Raw genomic sequence first — 25,585 nt, forward strand, 5'->3', positions numbered from 1 at the left:
GGGCGCGCGCCCGCCGGCCGACGCGCCGCAGCGGCAGCCCGGCGCGCATGCGCAGCGCGCTCCGCCCCGCGGGACTGCGGCTCGCCGGGCCCCCCCCCGCCCGGCCCCGGGCAGCGTTCGAGAGCGAAATTAAATGCACCTTAAATTTTCATTATTTCATAACTGACCAAAAAAACAAGAGATAAGGAAAACAGTAATAGCCACGCCACTAACTGTGTTTTTGGGGGCTGCGGCACTGTGTCACCGCTTGCTACTGCAGTCACAGCTCTAAAATCTAAAATGAAATAGCAGGAGGCCGTATCTTGCCTCTTTCCCTCTGAAGCCCAGGTAACCTCGGAGCACATGAAAGCGAGGAGCAAATGTTAATTTCCCAGAAAAGTGAGAAAGGGAGGAGTTTAGCTATCAGGCTGAAGTCTGGATAAATTGGAATTAGTTCTCATGTTTATTTGTTATTTTCACTTATTTAATTATTATTGTCTGATTTTACCAGTTTATTATGCCAAATGTCTTTTCATCTCAGGATCACGAGGTGAGTGATAGCTGTAGTCCGGAGGACGGTGCCTGCGAGCAGCACAGCAACATTTGTTGTTGTGGCAGCTATGGATAAAAATAAAAACCAAATGCTACAAGCCAGTAGATACAGACACAGTTAGTGAAAGAAAGTAGTTCACTTCTGATTAACAGCACATACAAGTTTCATGCACAGGCACTCAAGATAACCCCATGTGGAAGGAGGACAGCCACAAGTTTCTTGATGGAAATTGCATCAAATTAAAGACCACAGGGCAGATGATCTCTCATGCAGTGAAAGTACTGGTTGTGGAAAGTCAACAAGCGCAGTGGATGCACACATTTGACTTCATTCTTTTCTCTGCCAACAGGTACTCCCCTCCAAGTCTCTCTGGCCGTCTTTTTCATCCAGTGACTTTAGAGATTCCCCCTACTTTCTTCTACTGGAAGGTGGAGGACCTTGCCCGTGGCAGAAGCTGTATTCTGGACTGCAGGTCGTCTCTCTGTCCACAGTCTGTCCATCCTCTGTGCACTTATCTCTTCTGGCAGCAGAGCTCAGGAGAAACTATTGCCCCCAGCAAGGGTAGGATGCGATAAGCAGGGATGTAGGACCAGCCAGGAGGCCAGAGAGGATTCACTAGACAAGATTTTTGATGCTGCCTTCCAAGATGTAGAAATTCTTCTACAGGTCAGAAACCCAGTATCCATCTAACAGCACCTGGGAATCCTCCAGCCCAGGGTGGCTCAACATCAGCAACGATGGCAAAGATGCTCCAGTTTTGGACTGATCTTGTAAACCATGCTGACACTGTATTGCTGGCTTCTGCCCCAAATTCCACCCCATCCACATGGACAGGGGCAGCTTCCAGCCCCACCCCGCTCCCCTGACGAGCAGGTGCTGTTAGCACTTGCCCTGCAAAGAGGCAGGAAGAGGCACTCACATGTTAGCACAACCTGTTATCCACACAGCAGCTTATCTGAACAAAAGGTGGTAGGGCAGAGCTGGCCTGGAAGTTGCCATTGGACCATGCTAGTCCAAGCCTTGTATCTGACCTAAAATAAGAAGGGGAACGACAGTAGTCATGAGTAGGTATTGTCTTCTCTTATTACCTGCCCCAGAGCACTGTGGTGTTTGCATCCCTTCAAGGGACTCAATATATTCACTCCCCAGCCATTCTGCATACGTCCTCCTCTCTTCTACTGGCACGATCTCAACAGCAGAATCCTTAAAGATCAAGTTTTTTCCTTGAAAAGCTGAAGAATCAAACATTTTGAATCCATTTCCATTGCTGCTATTTCCAAAGTAGACCTGAAAACAATGCAAAATTTTCAGTATTTTGCAAGATGAAGTGTCACATTCCTCTTGTACAACATGAAAGACAATAGGAACTGTTTCATAGATGAAAAGTTCATACACAATTGCACAATCTCTTATGCGTTTGCCTTTAGACGCTCCAGTAGATCAGATACAGAATTCTGCCATTGAAAATTATAAGAACAGCATTTGTGATTTTGTTTTTTTAGTTACTATCTGGAAAGAGCTGTATTTTAAAAAAATTCTTCTGTCTAAATATTGTTGTGTAATATAGGGTTTGGCTGCACAGGAGTTACAGAAATGACTGAAGCCTAGCAATTCCAGGATGGAAAAGTGTTAGCATGTACTTTATTTCTTGTAGACTTCAAAGTCATGCAGTTTGGGAAAACACCTTAAGCTGCAGGAAAATTACTACTGAAACTGGTGGCTGGGCAAAAAGTTGAAATCCCTTGTGCACCAGGGTGGTTTTACTAGGAGAATTACACGGGTTGCATTTTACCTTCTCTGTCCCGCTCCAACAACAGGGCTCTGCACAGTGCACATGCTGCCAGTCCCATGATGCAGGGGTCATAATATGGCAGTATGGTCCTGTTGTCTTTACCCTTGGTCTGTGTTAGACCATATGTAACTCCCTCATAGAATAAATGGATTATTAATACCTGGGCTTTGTCCAGTAGTCCATACAGAGCAAACACGCTGGTATCTGGGTGAACCATAACGGCCTGAGCTGGCACCCGAGCCAGGTGACACTCAGCAAACTGGGTGACTTCAGCACGGGCACCATTTGGACACAGTAACTGGAAATCACTGGACTTCAAGTGTTGGGCCCAACTATCAGTGTTTTTACCTGAAAAAAGAAACTGGTCATTGTCACTCATTCAATGCTTCAGAGCAAAAAGGTTCAAGAAAAATAACTGAATTATAATAAAGAGAGATGTAAAACTAAGTACCATCTGTGTTCTCAAACACTGTCGAGTGCTTCACAAAGGCCACATCCCCAGAGTCCTGTGCCAGGCACCTTTATGAAATGAGAGAGAAAAATTCAATTCAAAGCATCTTTATGTGAACCACATATTTTTCTAATAACTGATAGGTTTAGAATTCAATTTTTCTTACATACATTCCTGCAAACAAATGCATTGGACCCTAAGTTAATAGGCAAAACCAGAAATGAAGCATCTTGAAAGGAGAGAAAACCAACATCTTTGCAAAGTATTAAAAAAATATTCTGAATTAAGAATTTTCAGAGAGGAATACAGTAGAAAATTTTGATTAAAAACAGTGAGAGAAACAACAGAAAAGGCCATTATTAGATGAGAAAGAAATAGAAGATATATTATGTGACACTCAATGCAGTATTTCCCATCTGCTAAATCGCTTTCACTCCTTTTTAGATCATGTACAACATGTATGTCATTAAGGCTTTTTTGAATAAAATAATTTGAGTGCATAACCCAAGAGTTTATCAGATTCTGCGCATGTGCATGTGTGCATACTCACATGTATACTTTTTTTTTCCTCTTTTCTTTCCAAGTTAGAGTGACCTTGGTCCTCACACAGACACTGCTTTTACAGCCCTGTACACTGGAGATATCTAGTTAATCTAACTGCAGTTTCTAAGGGTGCTGTTCCAGAACTAAGTTGGTTCCTCTAATTTTCTGAAGCAGCAGCAGCCCAACATGCCAAGGGCACCCTAAAATCTCCTCCTCTCGTACGAGCGTGGTATCCCATTACAGAGAGTTTCAGGGCGAAGGCACAGAACACCACACCTTTACCAGCATTTGCTGTTCCCCATGTTGTATTGTGGCGTTGTCTAGCACACGACAGAGCAGGCATCACAGACTGTTAGGAGATTTTTGCTAGGCCTGAAATACTAAGTCAGCAGATAGAAGAAATGCATGGCATTTGCTTCAGACAGCAAGTAATACATAAATAAAATCAATCTCAAATCAGTGAGCTGGGTGAGCTAGCAAAGAGATCTAACTTCCCAGGTATTTTGGGTAGTGTGTGCTGGCAGAGGATCTGTGGGTAACAGAGTTTAGTGCTGGTACCTTGTAGTTTATTCTACAAGTGTTTTCAAGGAGCATTTCCTAAAACAAGATCATTAAACCCACCAATCAAAAAGACGTAAAGCTGTAACCAAGCATGGTTTATATAGTACAAAATGTGAGGGAAAATTATTATTGCTAACAGTTACCAAAAAGACATATATTTCACATGTACCTGGTTTAACATGAGCAGTTATAATCAAAGGTCTTATCACCATGTGGCTGACACTGTCATGCAGAAAACGGAGGACCCAGTAGGTGCTGTTCACTGCATTCCCCATCAGAAAAGGCTTTTCCCAACAGATTTTTCAGTACTCTGCGCAGTTTAATTTGCTCCAAGCAGTGAATTATACACAAACTGAATGGCCTGACACCTCTAGTCAAGTTAGTCTGAAGATATCCAGAGTTGAAGAAATCTGGAAATCTGAGGCTGAATTCTAAGCTCATGTCAGTCACCTTCCGTAACTCATTCTTCTTTCAGAGAGGATCACCTAAGCATCACAGCCAGACCCATCCCTACCTTGTAGAAGATTGTGACCCTCCATTTTTCACCCAAATCCTAACCTTTTAAATACCTAAAACTTTCCACATCACTCAAATTAAACATCTTCTCTATTAAAAAAAGTGATCTCCAGATAAAGTTAGGGCTGTATGGGCACTATTATCAAATGCACAACCTCAGAACATGAGCAAGGCTCGTACAGCCTGTAACAGCATTTGTTGCTTATTCCTTGGGTGACTGGTAGCTAGCTCTGTTAATCTGTGAAGTACAGCAGAGGATCTGGAGTTTGCCTGCAAGGCATGTACCACAGCAGAGCAGCTGGACACAACTAAATAGATTTGTAAATAGTAGCTATCTAAGTCTAGCACTTCAATATTTACCAGGCAGCTGCTGTTGAAGTCTCCTCTCTTGAAGGAAAAAGACCGCTTGCTGCCAGCTGTTACATGCACCATTACCTTCAGAGGTGAAGGTCAGGAAAAGGAAGTGCTGCTTCTGTGTCAAAGAGTTTCACAGTCTTTGGGTATGGCCCCATATGTAGATGTTCGCTGTTACACGAAGTATTTATTCCATTTTATGCTATTTCCCCCCTGTACCTTTAACACATCTTGTTTTGAAGAGGATTTGTGATTTGAACATTGGCCATAGTTGTTTGTGCTGTTCAGAAATCTACCTTCACATACAGCCACCAATGAGTAAGGATAGTGAAGACCCACTCCTGGCTCCCCCTCACTAGCCTGCCACACTCAGCATGGACTTACAGGAGCCAGAGTCTGGCTACTATTTGCCTGCTTTCCTGCTAAAGCTCTTTATGGATGACCCAGCCATTCAGAGTGGCAGACTGTTTGTCACACTAGATTAAACAAGACTGGAGACCGATGACAATCCACGTGGGCCTCACTAGGCGGGTGCCTACTGCTCTGTAAACAGAGACATGGATTTGGCTGATGGTCATCTGGTTGGCTGCGGGCCAGGAAGCTGGCAGAAGGCTTTGACACGATCTAATGTAATGCCTTACGACATACCTGTATTGCTGAAGACATCTGGGGACACATGTCCCACTGCATTTACAGCACATGCCATCGAACTGTAGCAACAATAACCGCTTTTTGCTGACTGGGATGGAAAACAGTTCGTCCTTGCATTCTGACGAGCTGACAGACTAAATAACAACCATATGTATTAGTTACCTGAAGGCTCCACTGTAGCTGTAATAACGTTCTTGGCTACTTGCACTGCATTTATTGTTTCCACTATCATCTCCAATACATAGCTGACAGAGTTTTGATGGGTAATTGTCCTGCTTAGCTGAAGGCACACAGCTGGCAGAGAAAAACTCACTCACAGCTGGGGAAAGAAAGACAAACCAATATATTGAGTGAAAAGCGTGAGCTCTTCACAAGAAAGGTAGTTACACTGTCATGAAGTTACAAACAGCGCAGGTTTCTGTAGAACACTAGAAACATCAGTTACAGCTGCCTTACTGGAATTCACAAACTACAACTTTTAAAATATTTTCAAAGCACCATTTAGCTGATTACATAATGAAACCAAAGAGCTTCCCGGGAGATAGGAAACAGGCAAGAAAAATTCAAATCTGGAGTCCTATTGTCCTTTGCTTGTTGTGCTACATTGCTCCACCACTAAATACAGTTTGAAAATAAATGCAGTAAAATTCAGGACGGGGATACATTTACTGCAGTGATATCCCAGAGCTGGAAGTACCACCCAGAGGGGATACATCTGTATAGAAAATGTGAGTTCTGTGACTGTTCCATTATTGATACTTGACTTGGGTCAATATCCTCAAGCAAGAGCTGAGACAGGCAGGTGTGAAAGCAGGATTTTCAAGACCATATGATAAGCTTAAATTTGATTAAATACAAAAAGCAATGGACTCTTCAAATGCATTTCTGAAAACTGGAATAAACTTTTGCAGTTTGATACACTGGAGGCCAGGGCTGCCATTGAGATGGATCTGGACAGGCTGGAGAAACAGGCTGACAGGAACCTCAAAGTTCAAAGGCAAATGCAGAATCTTGCATTTAGGATGGAATAAGACCATGAAAGGCTGGGGACTGGCAGGCTGAAAAGCAGCTCTGTAAAAAAAGGACCTGGGGATCCTGGTGGACAAGCTGACCAAGAGTCAGCAGTGTGCTTTTGTGCCAATGGAGGCTAACGGCATACTGGGTTGTGTTAGGGGAGCAGTCAGGGGAAGTGATTATTCTCCTCTGACATCTGTGCCAAGTTTTGAGCTCCCAGTGTTAGAAAGACATTGACATTCTAGAGCAAATACAGTGGAAGGACAGTAGGATGCTCAGAGGGCTGGAGAACATGACATACCAGGCTGAGAGCTGGGTTAGGTCAGCCTAGAGATAAGACAACTAACAGTTGCTGTATTGCTGTCTTCATTTACATAGTGGGTTTTTTTCAAGAAGACAGAGCCAGATCCTTCTCAGAGATGCAGAGCAAAAGGATGAGAAGCAACAGACCGAAGCTACAAGAAGGAAAATTCTGATTAGATACAAGAAAAAAAAAAAAGGATGGTCGAACACTAGGACAGGAGTCCAGCAAGGTTGTGTGTAATCTCCATCCTAGGAGTTACTCAAAACCTGCCTGGACACGGCCCTGGGCAATCTGATCTAACTGGACCTGCTTTGAGCAGCTGGTTGGACTAGATGACCTCCAAAGGTCCCTTCCAACCTAAATTAGCCAATGATTTTGTGACAAAGGAAAGACGGAAAGGAATACTTTTTGTTAGATGTAACATTCTCAGTATGACTCCTCCATTAGTCTACTCTGGTGGCAATGACACTACTCTTAAAAGTAGACTTTTAAGTCTACTCTTAAAATTTCAAATTGTTACATTAAAAACACAACACTCCTTCACAAACAGATAAGCTTAATATAGAGCTATGAAATATCAAAATTACTTCCCTAATGAAAGTTTATAGTTAGACTGTTACTGGTTTTTTTGATATGTAGTACTGCTGTCTTACCTTCAGGAATATTACAGTCTCTGGTCTTAATAACGCCCCTCTTAATTAGCAGACCAATGGGGATATTCCATCCAGCAGTTCTCCCCAGTCCTGTGTGGCAGGACTTCTTCCCTTTCAGGTCACTGATGGTGAATGCATTGGACAGATTTCGTTTCACTAATGCCACAGCATAGTATGCGTTGCTGTTGTCATCAGCTTGCAGAAAAAAAACCAAAATGCATTACAGCTTCCCTTAAGCATTCCCACTGCTTAATGATCATCTACAGATCCATTACACTTAGCTGGGGCCAACTTCAATTGCACCAACAATCAGCTACTGTTGTGGTTTAAGCCGGCAGGCAGCTAAACACCACACAGCTGCTCGCTCACTCCCCCCGCAGTGGGATGGGGGAGAGAACGGGGGGGAAAAAACAAGGAAAATTCATGGGCTGAGATAAAGACAGTTTAATAGGACAGAAAAGGAAGGGAATAATAATAATAATAGAATTAGAATATACAAAACAAGTGATGCACAATGCAATTGCTCACCACCCGCCAACCGATGCCCAGCCTCTCCCCCTAGCTTATATACTGAGCATGTCATCTTATGGTATGGAATATCCCTTTGGCCGGTTGGGGTCAGCTGTCCTGGTTGTGTCGCCTTCCAGCTTCTTGTGCACCCCCAGCCTACTCACCGGTGGGGTGGCGTGAGAAGCTGAAAAGTCCTTGACTTAGTGTAAACGCTGCTTAGCAACAACTAAAACATCAGTGTGTTATCAACATTGTTCTCCTCCTGAATCCAAAACACAGCACTGTACCAGCTACTAGGAAGAAAATGAACTTTATTCCAGCTGAAACCAGGACAGCAAGTCAGGAATTATGAATGTACATGTAATTATTCTTCACTTCTACTACTTCACAATGTTGCATTCACTTACAGCCTGTATACTGGTACTGCTATGCACTTGAACTGAATAATCTAGAGATGAACATGAAAATGTTCTTGTTAACATCAGCTCTTATAAATACATCCCTCTGAAAAACAACCTTTGGGTCATTAGTGACTTAGCAAAACTGCTTTAAGAAGTTATTTTTATGGGAAAACTCAAACCTGTATTAAAATTTCCATGAGTTTTACAGCATATTGAAATTCTGCCTTAGTGACACAATGTCCACAAGTCCTCTTTTCATCAGTGACTCTGAAGCAGCCACATTGACAGGAGGAATTTGTTTCTAACTAGAATCTACTATGTAACTTCTGTATTTTTGCTTACATTAAAAATATTTTGATTTTGTGAATACTATTTTTTTCCATTGTAAATATTTTTTGCGGAATTGAAAAGACAAGACTCAAAACTGCCAAAGACTCAACCTAGTCCTGCAGCAGGACGGATAAGAGTTGCCACAAACTCACTGTAGGAACCCATCCCATACTTATTTCCTCCTCTGTCCGTGACATGAGGATAATAATTCTCATTTCCTTTGAAAACAGCTTTCCCCACAGGGCTAGGGAACAGAGGCCGTGCTTTTAGAGCTGTTTTCAAACAACCTGGAAAAATAAGGCCTATGTTTATGTTTCCTGACCTTCTTACCAGAGTAACTTTCTCCAGCAGCTGGTACAAGGCCATATGTCTTCCCAGCTGTGTAAATATCAGCTCCACCCAGAACTACAGCATCACTCTCCTTTTTCTGAAAAATAAAATAAAAATTGGGATTTCTGTGAAAAAACAGCAGATACCTTCCCTGCTACAATGACAACATCTCTAGCATCATACCTGTTGCATCTCAAAGGGCAAGTCTGACAGCAAAAGAGCAATACACTGCTAAAGAAAACCCCCAAAACCTGCATAAAGCATCATCAGTGAAATGGGGACAGGAGATTTCACACATACAGGCTTGGGCTAGATGGGCAACAATGTCCTCATCACAACTGAATATCATCAGAGTTCAGGCCCATCCATACCATGTGAGCTACAAATCACCTCCTTGAAATCCAGTGTTCCTACTGGTCACCGAAGTGCGCATCTCTCTGATCCTACCTACCCAGCAGAGAGCAGCTTGTGTTAATTTGGTTCATTGCACCAGGCTTGTAGCAGCCTACCTGGATCAGCTCCATGCACTGTTCCTTTGTCTTGGCTGAAATACACTGAATTGCTGGTTTCAAATTCTTTTTCTTAAAGGCAATGGCCATTTCACCACATTTCCAAATCTCCTCAGTGGATACAACACACCAGTTCAGGCTTTCTGGCAATGCTGCACAAAATTGGAAAGCAAACACTACCGTTCAGTTTCTTTGTAATAGACAAGGAGGGATACACTCTGCCCACCGTCACACATGTACCATACATGTTATTAAAAATGTTTACTTCTGTGTTCCTCTCCATCTCTCTAGCTCAGACTTACACCTGATTAGGAACCACAGAGCTCTCCAGATTAGTGGTATGTCCACACTGGAGACCCATCCATAGCAGAGGAACAAGAACTCCTACGATTGCTGACCATTAAGTGCAGCCATAATGTATTCGTTGAGTGCAGCAAAAAACCACCCTGAACACAGGCTTCCTCATACCTGACCGTCACTGAGCAACGCCCAGAAGAGGCAAGTCCGGGAGGTGGGGGGCTTTGCCACAGCACAGAGCACGTCTGGGAGGCTCAGTTGCCATGATTATTAAGCTTCTTAAGGCAGGGATTCTTACAACCTGTGTTTCTGACTTTGCCAGAATGCACATCAAGTCATTTTTGCATTATTCCGATAGGATAAAATATTGTTAACACTTCCATAAAGAGTAGCTGAGGGCTTCTTCAGCTTCTGGAAGAAATTCTCTGCTAGGAACCCATTCATCCATTCTTTATAGACTACCTGAGGATTTACACAGCAACACATTACTATTTTCCCTTGTTAGCAGATAAGAAATGGAGTACCAGGTAGCAGTAGCAGCTTACCAGATTAATGTCTCACATACAGCAGAAAGCGTAGAAAACGCCTGCATCTTATAACACAAAGTGGGCCAATTTGCACAGGAAGTATTCTGCAATGTGATACTGTTTCTAGGTCAAAAAGTGACCTTTCTCCATGCTGAAAGATTAGACTGGCATCTTGCCATAACCCTCCAAGAGTCAGAAGAAAATAAAGTAGAATAAAGATGGTCTTTGTTATCGGCTATTTTTGTTCACAGTTATGAATAGGAATCTAAAGACGACTTACTGTTGGGGTCGCAGCTCAGGGCTTGCATGGCATGAAGATACTCATCACCCAGCCACGCCTGGTAATTCTGAGCTGTGATTGCAATGAGCTCTGTGGTGGAGTCTCTGAACAGAAGATTCTGGGCACGGTAGGCTGCAGAGTCAAACATCTGAAACTTGGTGCCTACCCCATTAAATCTTTGCTGTAATGTTAAAGAAGGAAAAAAAGCACCGTCACACATCCCTCTACCTGGGCTGTGTGACATCCCATACCCCTTTAAACCCCACAATGCTGAAGGTGCCCAGATATCCTGTCTTCAATTCAGCTGGACGGGTGGGAGAACCCCTCTAAAATGCAACGCACTGATGAAAAAATGGTGTCCTACCTGTCCTTGGTTCAGGAGCTGGAAGACAACTGTCCCATCTGTGTCAGGCCGCACAACCACGGCGCGAGCTGGGATTCGGGCCAGGTGGCAGGTTCTCCACTCTGTCACATCAGCTGTGTTGCCATTGCGGCACAGAAGCTGGAAGTCCCGGGAGCGAAGCCGCTGGGCCCATGGAGAAAGACTTCTCCCTGAAATCAGACAGAACATGCTTATGGAACAGACATCAGGTGGGGCTGATGCTTCTGGCTCCACATCTGCTCTAAGCGTCACATGCACACGTGGAGCAGAACACACATCTCCTCAGCATCTCTGAACTATTCCTGACCGCACAGTATATCCCATGCATCTACGTGGTCCTTCAGTCTTGTATCTCTGATAAGACAATAAACAGCTTAACACTTGTGAGACTGCATTGAACTGTACTGGGGTCTGCAGCAGTATCAAGAGCATCCCTAAGTCTAGGATCACATGCAACATTTTTTGGTTTTTTTCGCTGTAAATGCTGGTCAGACAGGTCCATGATATTAATGTTATGCTCAAGGTAGATTTCACAAAGCGCCAGACAGGGCAGGCCACATCTTGTTAACTTTCTGTGAGTCTCTGCTGAAATCCCTGGGTAGGCAGGAGCAACATAACAGCCGAGGTCTGTATAAAACTAAGAGTTTAGTGCTGTTTAAGCTTTCTTTCCAGAAGAAGCTTAAGATTCCACCTCTAACCTTTACTGAAACTATCAAGCATTTAAAAAAAAAAAGGATCATATGACTCCTCTATCTCCTGGTGCATACATCTACGCGTATATCTGTTTTCGCTATTAGAGCATTGTTTGCCGATTCCTCAATTCAAAATAAATCAAACATTTGACATTATACTGTCATTACAGACACTGTACTTCAGACCTTGCAGCCACTATTCAACAAGCTTCTGGATTACTCACCATCTGTATTTTCAGGCACTGTGCTATGCTTCACAAAAGCGACTTCTCCAGCACCTTCAGCCAAACACCTAATAAATATAAATCCAACCACAAAGAGGCATTACAAAGCACAGCTTCCATGCACTGGACACTGCTGGCTGACAGCCAGAGGGCTGTTTGCAACATTCCATCAGCCACAGACACTGACCTATTTCCTTGTGCTGAGAGTTTTGCTCAAGGCAGAGACCAGTGGCTGTTAGAGCATGAAGCAAACTATCACTGTCATTTGGTGAACATGGACAACATGTTCAGTGCTGCCTGGGACAAACACCATGACCTTCTTTGTCCAGGAGAGTTCTCTGTCTAAGGCAGTCACACAATCCTTTGGGGAATACGCAGAGGGGAGCACGAGCAAATTCTGCCCTTGCTCGGTCAACGCTATTACTCAGGGACTGGGAGCTGCAACACAGCACGCAGACAGGAAGAAGGAAAATAAGGGAAAGATTGGTGTGCAAAAATGGAGGGCAGAGCAACGCGATAATTCAGTGCAACTGAGGTGGGATGACTGAAATAGCTGAGTAGGGTGGCAGTTCAGCTCTCAGACTCCAAGGGTCATCAGGTTTTACTGGGAAAGATACAGCCTGTTGAAACAAATGCTTAGACTTGTGTCAACAGCTGCTGGACAAAGCAAACAGCAACGGGATTTCCCTGCCCAGCGTAAGTGCTAAATATCCATTTGGTTTTAATACTCAGGTATTAATACCTGCAATAGTGAGTTTAGAATTACTTTTGTTCAGTCTCTAGGTTTAAAGCATGGTTGTCCTAACGCAATAGCAGATTTTCTAACAAGATCAACTGGAAGTTCTCTGGCTTCCATTTCCTGTCAGTGAGGCCCGGACATGATGGCTATGGATAGAGCATAGCGATAAAAAAATTGACAGAGCCATGATTTTTACCTGAAAGCCCCACTGTAGTCATAGTATTGCTCTCGAGAATTTCGTTCGCATTTGTTCTGCCCAGCCGAATCCCCTTTGCAGAGCTGACAGAGGGACTTGGGATAGTTTACGCCATTTGCTCCAGGAACACAGCTTCCATTGAAATAGTCACTTACAGCTAAATGTGAAATTAGAATGAGAAATTTTTAGCAATGAATAAACAAGATCCTACAATCTCATTTTAACACATTTACACAGTACAACTCTAAAAACATTTAGAAGAGATAAGTCATTTTATTCTTAAAAGATGGTTTCCAAGTTTAAAAAAAAAAAACCAAACCCTGCAGTCTTCATCAGACCTACGTTAGGTCTATTCCATCTTACAAGGAGCATCACAGCCAAGGAACAAAACGGCAGCTAGAACTACACATTTCTGTCCATGCAAAGGGTCCCAAGACCATACGGAAAGGCACTGCTGAAGAACAGATCTTTGCCCTGTAACTCTTACCTTTTGGAAGGTCACATCCCATTGCTGCCAGGCGCCCACTGTCAGTTAGATAACCCACTGGCACATCCCAGCCTGCAGTTCTGTTGATGCCTGTGTGACATGAACTGACACCCTTCAAGCTGTTGATGGTGATGTTGGAGCTCTTCCTCACCACAGCCACGGCGTAATAGGAAGTTCCAATCTCTGCAGCGTAGGAAGAAAGAGAAACAAGCAAAGTAGCCTCGCAGCAGCATTAAAGCGAGATACACTGATTTGTGGCCTCTTGTGGCTTCCCTACCCACAGGCAAGTCACATTGTTCACATCCTTGGTGGGGACCTGCTGACTGTGAGTGAATGTCCTCCATGATCTTTTCAGTGTGAAATGTCTTAGTTAAAGGCCACAGGTAATCTGCTCTAACTTTGAAGGTCACTCTGCTTTGAAAGGGAGGGGGGGATGAAAGACATCCGGAGGTTCCTTCCAAGAAGAAATTTTCTGTGATTCTAAATATATTTGGATTGAATTGAAATCAATATAATTAATAGTAAAAAAAAATTGTTCCCCAGTTGTCTACTAATTTGATCTCAATTTTGACACAGCATAGCAAGTTGATGTCACTGGAGCATCACAGCTGATTTCATTCTGAGTTATATCAAACTGTAAAACAAAGAGTCAAGAGTTCAGGGTCTAAAGTGACCATAAGGTCATTCAATCTGACTTTATTTAGATCAGAAATCATGAAATTTCATTAACCTTTCTCCGATTTGAGCTCATAACCTGACTAATGGAGATAGCCGGCCTCTGGATCATGAGGCCCATTTGGTTTTGAGAGACTGAAGTACAGTTCCCTCACCAGTGTCACGATGTGGCTAACAGTGGGGGGGGTGGGGGGGGCCGCTGCAGGTGATCCAAGTCCCTGCAGACTGAGCCCAACAGGCTTCTGAGGATGCCTCGGCCAGATCCCACTAAGACCCAGCTGCAAACCAAATCCAGCTCCATCTCACAATAGAGTGGTGGGACACCACTGCCTGCAGACTGCTTCCAGAGCTGTTCCTTCCCTTGGATCTCTGAAAGTTATAGGAGACATCTTCCAGCTCCCAACTACACAAACATGTTGACACTGAGCCCTTAGTCAGGATGACAAGTCACCACTGAATTATTGTCTCTGCCGTGAAAGGAACTCAAAGCTTAAGGACACCCAGATAAGAAGCAGAATCTATCACTTCCTTTCTTCCAGCAGGTAATCACATACACTATTAAAAACAAAATCTAATTATTCTAATTTATGGCATTAAGAGATAAACCTAATAACAATTTACGCTTTGCAATTCATTAACTTATCGGCAAAGTATGGAGCAGAGAAGACAATAAGCAGTGAGACAGTTAAAAAAAACCCCAAAACAAAAAACAATCCAACAAACCTACTACAGGCACAGCTATTTTGACCTGTTTCAGGACAGACTCTGCCAGAGCCCTGCGTCTCCTGTTTCTCCCACACATTCTGTTACGGCCAAGAACATCCAAGAGGGAACCTGACCATTACCTACTGTTTAGAATCTTCAAGAGGAGGAGCCCAAAATAAAATGGAAACAGTAAAAATGTGTACGAAAAAGCTCGTATTAAGTAATCTAAAAGTTATTTAGTCAGAATATACCTTGATCATATACTTCTCCAACCACAGGTTTCAGACCATGCTCCTTTCCAGCCTGGTAAATCAAACGGCCATCCAGTGTCACTGCATCTGCCAAATCATCCTGTGCAGACACAAGGGCAGGATACATGTTCAAGCTTAATTATCAGTATTTCTCAACAGCCAGAGGCAGAGTACCTGCGAATTTAGGAGAAGAGGCCCCTTAATCTGCATTTGTGAGTTTTGTTTTCTCCAAAACATTCTTTTAAGGGCACTCAAATTTCTGAAGGACAACTACCAAGAGGGATTTTAGAACTTCAAAACTGCCTTCCTTCAGAAATAATGCAGAAACCAGTCCCGGACCGTGATGGCCTCACTAGTCTTCATAGTCCAAAGGAATCTTAGAAACGGATCCTGCAGCTCTGTGATGAATCTTAAGGCCCATCAATTTGGAGTTTCATTCATCTCTGTAGGTAGTGCCCCAAAGCTTGAAGATTTAAATAAAGTAAATATATTTTTGAGGTCATACACAGATAGTCTGAAGTAATGTCTTCTGGGGCTGCAAAATCTGAATGCCAAAGTGTATTCAAAAGCAACCTGTAAGCATGCTGGCTTGTACCTCAGCAGACAAACAGCCACACATTTTGGGAGAGGGGGAGCAGATGGCAGTGCATTTCAGAGGAAAGCATCTAAAAAGACTGTCCAAAGTGGGGGAATAAAAATCTGGGGCATCCACTGCTGGGAAGGTGTCCAACAATACCGTATCTTTTCAGGTGACTATAACACCAAGCTGGCTGGAATCTTGCTACAGATGCAGGATCGCTCTGGATAGCACGGGATAGGACTCCCCACAGCAGCAAGGACTAGAGAACTGCTACACACACCTCTGAGCAGCTGAACGCGGCTCTGTGTACTGAACCTACTGGAAGCCAGAAGAGGGCATCTTGCACAGAGACAAGATACTGCTGAGAAAATAACCAGCAGCTTGACATTTTGCATTTCTAAGCTGATTCCAAGTTTCTTATCAGTTTGCTTAACCTCTGGTTCAGCACTGGAGGGGGTAATTTAGTTTACCCGTCCCTTCGTAGTTTGCTGAGCATCGGTTAGGGTAGGGCTAGGACTATGCTGCCTAGTATACCACAGCAATTTCCCACAGGCTGAGCCACATAAAAAGCCTGAAAATTTTTTAAGGGATCATGTGAGAGCATAGGTAATACATTGATGTTGACACCTAAATCAGATTTGAAGTTGCCATGTAATTTGAAATATTTTAGTTATTTGGCTCACGGGAGAAAAAAAGATGATATTCATTCATTAGCTGAAACAACAGATGTCCTGAGAGTTGCTTCTCAGGAATGAGAGCTGAACAAAGCTCCAAGGGAACCTGGAGAGGAGCTGGGGTTGGGAGATATTTGCATCTTAAAGAACAGACACAGTCCTTCTGGAATAACCAGATCCGACATTCCACCAGTGAGAGTCAGAGCACAAGACGACAGTTAGGAATCAAATATGGCCTGTTGTTTACAAGGGATACCTGACAGTGAGAGGAAGAAGAGGTGGAAGTTAGAAGGACCCTACCCTCAGGGAGAACAAAACAAGCCTCTAGAATTGGTGGTGGACAGGAAACAGAGCAGATAAAATGGGAAGGGCTGGCCACAGAAGACAAGGACTGTATTACGTGGACGTATTTCCATGTGAGAGAGCACTATTCTGATTGGAAAGCTGAGCCTTTAAGCTCTGTTTAGCAGAAGAGCCTCCTGTCAATAGCTGGTGTATAAATAACAGTGTATAAATAACAGAACAAGACAGAAAAAATGCCTGTTGTTGTATTTAACGTGAAGTAGTTTACAGGCTACAGACCCCTCCTTTAAATGCATATAATCACTGCTGAGGTGGCATATCAGCAACGGTGTGGGTATTTTATTTTTTTTGTAGCAAGCATTTGCCAATACATTTAGCAAAAGCACGGGATTATTCCACATATGATTTTTTGGTAAGTATATGTGTGATGGTAATACCCTGTTAATTATTTTCAGAGGAACTTCATTTCTGTGTGTCACAATGTTTGACAATTACCTACAGAAGTGTTTAAAGACCTGCTGAAGAATAGCTCTGGTCACATTAAATATTGTCAGGTTCCCTAGTTTAATATTTAGACATTTCTCAATTTTTAAACACCTTCAAAGAAAAAGGTTTTTTACTTTATCCATGTGCTAACACATTCACAGGACTAAGTCCAAGTTAGGTAGTGTTATAAACCAGCATATCTCTGCCTCTTCAGCCACTGCGCCCCACTCCCTTTTTGGCCTCAAAGAGCAGAGTTCAGTGCGGATGCGGACTCAGGGGTTCCACACATTCCTACACAGAGTAGGCCAGCTGAAACGTTTAGTAGATTATTAGCACAAGAAAAAAGGAGGTCTCAAGGACAAAGCCTCGACTGAAACCTTACAGTGAAGATTCATTTTATCAGAAAGCTACTTACTCATGCTATCTGCCTGCAGGTTTCCGAGTTCAGCTAATCAAGTTTTATAGGCATCCAAGGTTTTAGACAGGTGCCTGCTGCTTGCAATAGCTTACAAATGCAATTCTGTGTGCACTGTATTTCAGAAGCAGACACTCATCAGCCCGTTTAATAACCTGCTTTGCAGGGTCTAACAGGTCCCTCTGTGGAATGCAGCAATCAGCCAAGCGGTTTTAGGAAGATTTGACATTAGAAAGTATTTCCTGTCTAACCCCGAGGCAAGATCCACGTATGTATCAATATCTGGTCCTAACATTCTTCAATACAGTCTCGATTCCCTCGCTCAAGAACAGTATTTATCAAGAGGCAATGCAGTATTTTTAGTAGTCAGACAACCCTTCTGCTTCTGTTGACAAAAAATTATAAGATACCAATTTCTGAAATTTGTGCCTTTTTTCTGGCCACACAACCACCTGCCTCATCTCCCTTCAAAATACTCTGCCGGGCCTCATTTCCTGGCTCTGAACCTCTTGCCCTTGACAGGCTGCATCTCCTCCACAAAACCCTGATTTTGGGGCATGTCTACACAGGATACACAAAGAATATTATTTATTAACACAGCCATCCATCCTCCCCTTCCCCCACACTCTGCCGGTGAAGATGACCACGATTACCTGCCTCCACATTTCCTCCAATATCCACTTGTTGCCTCCCACCCCCTCCCAAGGAGGGAATTATTTTCCATACATCATTTTGCAAAGCCACATGTTTACAGTCTTTAAAACCTTCCCCAGAGCCGTGCTCCTTTTGGAAACTGAGCACGCTCTGGGCAGCTGAATTAATACAGCTGGGTTTGCGTGCCCTTTGCTCACCCTACTTGCTGCTTTGTTTCTCTCTTGTACTCGGTATTGGGAGATTTGATTTGGCTTTACACTCATCTCATCTGTATATAAAGCAATTTCCACGATGGGACCCTGAAATGGGAGTTTGATCCAGAGTTTATCGAAATACAATCTACTTATAGGCTCAGCAGCACAGCTTTAACAACTGTCTGCACGTTATAGCTCCATCCCTTCTTAAATATCTGCTAAATAAATCTGACACAATTCCCAAATCAAAGAATAGCATTTGGGAGGAAATATTTAAGACCTTTGCTGTGTTCCTAATGACGGGCCATATGTGAACAGCCAAACAGACAACACAGGGCCATTCTGACATTCAGGTTCATATGTATACCTTTATGTCTTTTTTAAAAAGAGACATGCTTTGATTTTTCAGAGACGTGAATGGCAGGAAGCATGTGCTCAGCTGCCTGGATCACCAGACACCCACCGCAGAGCTGTGTTCATCGCCACTGGATTATTATTAGGCACAAGGGGAAATTAAATCAATGACACTGCTGTCACTCACAACTCACCTTGATCATCTGGGTACAGTTAGCAGCTGACCCCCCCTCTGTACACTCCAGAGGGGGAAGGATGCCAGCCCCACCGAAGGCCTTACTCATGTCATTACACTTGGAAAGTTCTTGCTGAGAGACAGTGCACCACCGGATACGTTCCAGGCTGAGAGCTGCAAACACAACACCACGAGAAAATATTATAAAACACATCAGTGCCTTTGTAACAGAGCTTACCATTTAAAGGTCCCCAAAGAGCCAGCCTTTCATTCCGTTCCTCTTCCCAAAACAGAAAGAAATCAGGGTTCTTTCAGCAGTGAGTCTTTAGAGATGGTTCCCACTTTCATTCAGATTAACATGAATACTGAAGTTTTTTGGACTGGAAACAGATAGGCTCAGACTCAGATACTGAAACCCGATGGCATTTGTTTTTCACGTAAGAAATAAGGGTACCATGGAATAGGGCAGGGCGTCCAGACTATTCTTAAAACCTTGATAAATACATCATCTTTTCTCGAGTCAAAAGTATTTAAAACGATTATTTAAAATGATACGCTACAAAACCAAAGAGACTGTCCAAAGACAACTCTGTCTCAAGCATTGCTAGGTAGTACCTGGAGTCCTGCCCCAGCCCTTTTTGGTCTGAATAAAACAAGCAATCTTAGGTGCTCAAGAGCCTTGCCACTAGGCTTATTATGAAAACTAGAAAAGTAAACTTGTCTCTTCAAAACTCTCTTTCATAAGAGGCCATTTCCACAGTCATGAAAAGGGGAGGGCAGTTCCATGAATGAAAAGACGCAAGTTTGGAGTCTTATTAATGGAGATTCCATTAATCAGTGAAGAAAGGCGTCTTTCAGCAGGCCCAAACACTACCCTTCTAAGCGCTAAAGCTACAAACACTTTGTTGCTTTTGTAAGGATATGTCATCATGCACGAACGATGCATGCGGCTGTACATAAAATGCATATGTAAGTATAGTTTATGCTGATAAACAGGCACAGATCATTTTTGTAAGCAGGGGGCACCACATCCCATTGCTTTTCTACAATTTTGACTTTTAAGTTGGAGTCTGCTCTAAGTTATTTTGTCATGTGGTTTTCTAAAAACTCTAACTGGCCCTCTACTTCCCACCCTTGTCATGCAGCTGAGATACCACACCTAACTTTGCAAGTTAAAATTACTCTGCTAGTGCTCAATAGTAGCCATGCACATTTTCTGACTTGGTGGCTGCAGACTAAACAAGATTGTTGATGCCATAAAGCTTGTTTTGCACCCGATACTGAAACAGAAGGTTTGGCTTGCTGTTCCACTGCAACTCAGAGCCAACTCTACCGCTGTCAACAAACATTAAGTCAGACTTGGAAAGCTTACAGGAAGTTTTCATGGCAGCATGTGCTATTAGAGGAAGAAACAACTGCCCACCTCTGATTTGCAGGAATTCTGAGAACCAAGATGGTTAGGAGAAAGGCACAACAGGGTCATGGTAAAAAGGCACCTCACGGAAACTTAACATCTACCCCATCTATTTGGGTGAAATTTTCACCATTAATTTCTTGGGGCAGGAGGAAGAACCTACGTTTTCATTGAGAAAGGGGTTTGGGTTTTTCTTCTCCTAAACACGAGGAAATAGAAATTAAATTTGGGTCTCAGCATCTCAGTACGTATGGCTAAGTGCCATTCTTCAGCCTCAGCATTCTGGTTTTAGATAGAAACACACAGGAGAATGCATGAATTGTATGAAGAAATCATTAGCCATATACACCTGAAACATGAAATAAAGCTCATTTGGCTCCATATTTCAGCCAAAATAGTGAACAGCATGAATCCGTTGCTTTTTTCCTCACTCATCTAAAAGAGGTAATTAATTTGTTCTTTTCCAAACTGCTGAACTTTGCTGTTACAGGAAAGCCAGATCCTGGGCAATTTCCTGTTTCCTTCTTTACAAGTTAACCCATTTGAAGTGGGCTTGAGCACAGACAAGGTCTGTAGTTAGCCCCTCTTCCTATTGCCAACCAAGAACGTCTTAAACGAGGTCAGTCTCTGAACCCAAGTTTATTCACAGTTTTGGCCCTTCTGTGTATCTGTAGACATACATAAAGCATGAAATGGCAGGAGCTGGCAACTTCCATCTGAAACATGCTCAAGGTTCTAAACACCCATATAATTTTATCACTGGCAAACATCCAATTAACTCCTTTGCTGAAAGTAACAGTACTACATTGTGTAACATCTTATCAAATGGTTATTAATACAGCTATTAATACACTAGCAAGGGCTTTCAACAGAAACAATGTGAAAAAAAAGAATAAACTATGATCATTTCTTTTTAAAGAACTGTGGAGAGCTTCAGAAACAGCATCCACACCTCTGCTGAAATTAAAAGCATTTGCCATCAGAATCTGGGAGTGACAGGAGAAAGCCAACATGTCACACAGAGCATGGTAAGTGGAATAAGGCAATTATTTCTATTTTTAGACAATAAGTGTCACAGAACTGTTAACACTTGTGAGAAACAGACACCATTGAACCAAAAGAAGTAGATTCAGTGCTGAGGAAATACAACATTTGACAGCAATGAGTCAAGACACATACATGGTGTTCAATACAGCTTTTTCTACTCCTTTTCTATTTTTTCTATTCTTTCTTCCTATTTCTTTTCCTGGCCATATGAGATTGGTTCTGAAATGGTTCTAGTTTCCCTCTGCTTTCTCACATTACACAGAAGTCAACCCCAAAGACACCATGCCACAGCAAAAGTTTTTGGAGGACACTTACCAGCATGAAAGAAGAGAAGATAGAAGACATTTCTGGAGCTCTTCATGGTGAAAATTTTGGGATTTGCGCTTTTTCCAGCCTTCAGACCCCCCAGAGATCAAGGCTTCTGCAAGTGTGCTCTCCCCAGCCTGCTCTTTGGTGAAAACCAGCAGCATTCAATTGCAGGTGCACTTTGTTCAACAGTTTATCTTGCTTACCTTGGCACACGTCGCCTCATAATGACTACAGGGAAAAAAAAGCCTACCTCTCTTCACACCACCTCTACACTTGAAAAAAATTCAGACTAGGAAATTGCAAAATATCTGAGGCACAAATGAGGTTGTTACTGCTTTAGCACCACCCACAGACTTAGATAAACAGCTACACACCGACTCATAGGGGTAAGGCAGGGCTGTGTAAAGAAATCCTCATTTTAAGTACGAGTTCTATGTATTCCCTGTGTGTTGGGGCTCAGGAAGCAAAAGCAGATTCAAGCTAAGCACTTTATCTGACACAGCTGATGGTCACTTTTTTTGCCACATTCTCAGCATTGTCATGAATTTCATAAAGCCATAACAAGAAACCCAAGCTTTTACAATAGTGAAGCCTGTACACTCTACAGGTGGTAGAGTGCGTGCTAAGTGCACATCTCCTGAAACTTAATAGCAAGTGCTATGAAATAGCTGAAGTAGTTTGATTTTTTTAAGGTTTTAGAGAAGGCCCAGGAAGGCTTCTCTCTCCCAGAAAGAGTAAAAAAATCTGCTGACAATAGCTCTGTTAAAAGCTGCTGTGACTTTTAGAGTAGCTTTCACAGAGCACCACTCATTTGTGCTGCCCTTTTCTTCATTTCTCATTAGTCAATGAACTGCAGCTGCCTGTAACGCCTTGTTTAGATAAAAGCCGCTTCATGCTGCTTTGCTCTGCTGACTGCCATTTCTCAGCTCAGCACCCAGCTACCTGAAAAAGAATGGCTGTGTACTGCCATGAATCCCCATGCACATGTCTTTAACATCTTCTACCGAGAGCATGCACGAACAACACAACTGTACGCATCCTTCAGGCAGTCTATACATTCGGTAATGTTGCACGGATGCTTTCAGGAGTTAGTTAGCTACTTGACTGCAATTTGGCCAGGCTGCTAGCTTTAACACCTACTAGCACCTGTAAGACAACAGCTGAGTTTACGTCACTTAATTGCTATTTCAAGTTTAGAACTTCAAAAAAATAGATAATGACCCCTCTAGACCTTCTTCTTAAACAAAACCTTATGGCTGAACTCTGATTCTTGGCTGCCTAGACCATCTGGAGTTAGTCGTCCCTTTGTTGTCTAAAGCGCTAAAGAATGACCTGGCACCACTGGAGTCCTTTCAAATTTCTAGAAGGATCCATCATTCGGATCCCTCCTGTGCCCTTCCCACTGGCCAGATTAACCTCTCAAGCCCTCTGATGCTTGCAGCGAGGCTTACATACAAATATAGATGATAAGACTGATGCACAGTCCTAGCACCAGTTGCTTAAGACTGCAAGGGCAAGATTAGTAAGAAATGAATTCGGTACCAGGCCTCTCCTGTGGTTCTTCTGATCCTCTACGGGCAAGGTTCAGAAGGTAAAGGAGCAGCCTTTTTGTACAGGAGGCCTATTCTGAATGCAATCCCCTCTAAACCATCACACAAGCACAGTTAATGATAGTTTAGCTCATTTTCCTATTTTATTAATAACTCTCTGAGTATCTACGCTTTAAGGAGATATTAAATTTCTTAGCCTAATTTTCAGCACAATTTAGCAAAAATGCCCACAAAGGAAATTATTAATATAATATAACTTAAAAGAGTAACAGAGAGCAGCAAATACTTCATCAAGCATGCTTCTGTATAGCAGTTACAAACAGTTGGGTTAGCAGGCATGGAAGAAAACCCATGGTGCCTTCACTGGGCCAGAAAAAGTAGGGTGGTAACGCATCAGTATGACACCATTTGGATTTTCTAATTACTCTAGCTGTTAAATTGGAAGCCTTAAGAGAAGTACACGTATTGTAAAAAGTATCTTTAAAATACAGACAGTAAAGTGTACCCAAGAATCAAAGACATATCAGCACCCGATACTGGAAAAATAAGATCCAGAGAAACACTAATTAATGCAAAATTCTAAAAATTACAAGATAAAACAAGTCAACTAGGAGCATCAGGGCTGTCAGAATCAGCTTTTCTGCCAGGGCTCAAGGACAACATCTGAAACAAAACCAAAACCAAAAGAAGATACTCCAGAGTCCTTTGGGTTTTCTTGATCCAAGACTTGTTTTCACTCTAGCATGACAACCATGCCAGGTAAGTACTGTGAACTTCAGTCTGAGTGTCGTATTCGGCGACACCTGGCTAGTACTTGACAAACGCCTGGAGAAAAGTTCTGTGAAAGTTATTCAGACACTCCAATATATGGAAGAGTAATTCCTCACATATCTACTCAGCTGAACAGGACTCTTTCTGATGGGTTAAAAAAAGGGTCGGAAAAAAGTGTATACAACGTAGAGATCTCAGATGTTATTATGGTTTGCAGATTTGATAGCTGAGATTTAGATCCTTCTATTTTTTTAAAAGTTGGTCTGTTTTAAGACGTCTCACTATACACCTCAGATAATCAGTCACTTTCAAAGAGGCAGACTATAGTACATTTTTAGGTCCTTTAAAAATTTATGACATTATTTATCAAAAGTTGCATCGATGTTATACACCTTGCACTTCCATAGACAGGAGCCTCAGAAAGACAGCACACTTACTTCACAAATCTAGAAAAACAAAAATTATTTTGGGCCATACACCAGCAGCTTACACTTACTGTAAGTCTTATAAGCATTCCACATAACACCAGCAATACTTGTGTCCCAAGTTTAAAACTGCTTTTAATGTAATAACTTCACTAGCCCCAATCTGATCACCAGTGTTCCTCTAACACATTATTTTCATTTACAGTCCGAGTAAATTATTTTAAAATGCCACAACACCTGTATTTTTTTTATTAAAAACACACTTGACAAATACATTGTACAATAAAGTTTATTAGCTGTTCTCCTCTTTCTAACAAATGGAATGGATAGTGTTGATAATTCTTTACAAACCAAAGCTAATTTGGTTGTGTGGCTGCCCCATGACTGCCGTAAGTACATCCCTCTTATAAACAATCAGTTTCAAACAAGCAATGGCAGGTACCAAATAATACGGGAATTAGAGAATTTCATTACTGAAGGTAGTTTCATGTTTTGGTACAACGTATTTATAACATTCGGCACAGGAGTTTGTGCATTGCAAATGGAAGATCTTGTGCCTATGCAATCAGAGATGAACATGTACAGAAAAATAAAATGTATTGTTGACTCTGAATTCTCCCTTTGGTTAAGACATGCATATTATGGGGGGAGGAGGGGGTGACGACAAACACCTGAAATTCTGTAGAAAAGAGGAGAACTTGCATGTATTTTTTTCTTGTAACTAATATTCCCTGGACTTTATGCCCAGCCACCACAGCCCATTTGATTTCTCGTGATTAAGGAAGGTAAATTCTAATTTGTATTTTTATTCAAAACAAAAAGCTAGGAGTAGGTGGTAAAAGAAAAATATATATTTTTTATATATATATATTTATATGTGTGCGCAACTATGTAAAGAAAATAATTCCCATAGTTACAGAGTTTAGTTAAAGAAAGTTTAATATATATATATTTATTATAACAAAATAGGCAGTTATTGTGGGTAAAATATTCATTAAAATCTGACCCCTAAGAACACACGCATTTTTAGGCTACAAATCATTCTCTCATTGCCCTAATGACCATCTCTGCAGCTGTTTTCTGTATTACTGCCAATGGAAATTTGGCATTCCTCTGAAAAATACAAGGTTTCCTAGCACCTAAACATATTTTAGGCTCAAAAAGTGTGATGACCATTATCTATAAACAATTTCTGTAAGACACTATAAATAGTGTTTCACGAGGAAGATTAAAAACATTACACATCTCTGTCCCTAGCAATTTTATTGGCAAAAAATGAAAAAATAGATTATAAGAATATCCATATGAAATTATGAAAATGAATATCC

At 42.2% G+C, this 25,585-nt stretch overlaps 1 protein-coding gene across 1 annotated transcript; it reads right to left on the bottom strand.

Annotated features, from left to right (window-relative positions):
* Window positions 1-454: 454 nt before the first annotated feature.
* On the bottom strand, window positions 455-21,563 carry MELTF (melanotransferrin). The gene is made up of 16 exons (XM_050902588.1): window positions 21,518-21,563; window positions 18,761-18,915; window positions 14,907-15,006; window positions 13,276-13,458; window positions 12,789-12,945; window positions 11,854-11,921; window positions 10,920-11,107; window positions 10,556-10,736; window positions 9,452-9,603; window positions 8,943-9,039; window positions 7,372-7,566; window positions 5,563-5,719; window positions 2,776-2,843; window positions 2,485-2,672; window positions 1,621-1,819; window positions 455-597 (listed from the first exon to the last, which is right to left on the bottom strand). The coding sequence occupies exons 1-16, from the start codon at window positions 21,561-21,563 to the stop codon at window positions 512-514; spliced, it is 2,220 nt and encodes a 739-aa protein (XP_050758545.1). The 3' UTR covers window positions 455-511.
* Between the last annotated feature and the right edge of the window lie 4,022 nt (window positions 21,564-25,585).

Source organism: Gymnogyps californianus, chromosome 10 (genome assembly GCF_018139145.2).
Source record: "Gymnogyps californianus isolate 813 chromosome 10, ASM1813914v2, whole genome shotgun sequence".
In the NCBI taxonomy this organism is placed as follows: Eukaryota; Metazoa; Chordata; class Aves; order Accipitriformes; family Cathartidae; genus Gymnogyps; species Gymnogyps californianus.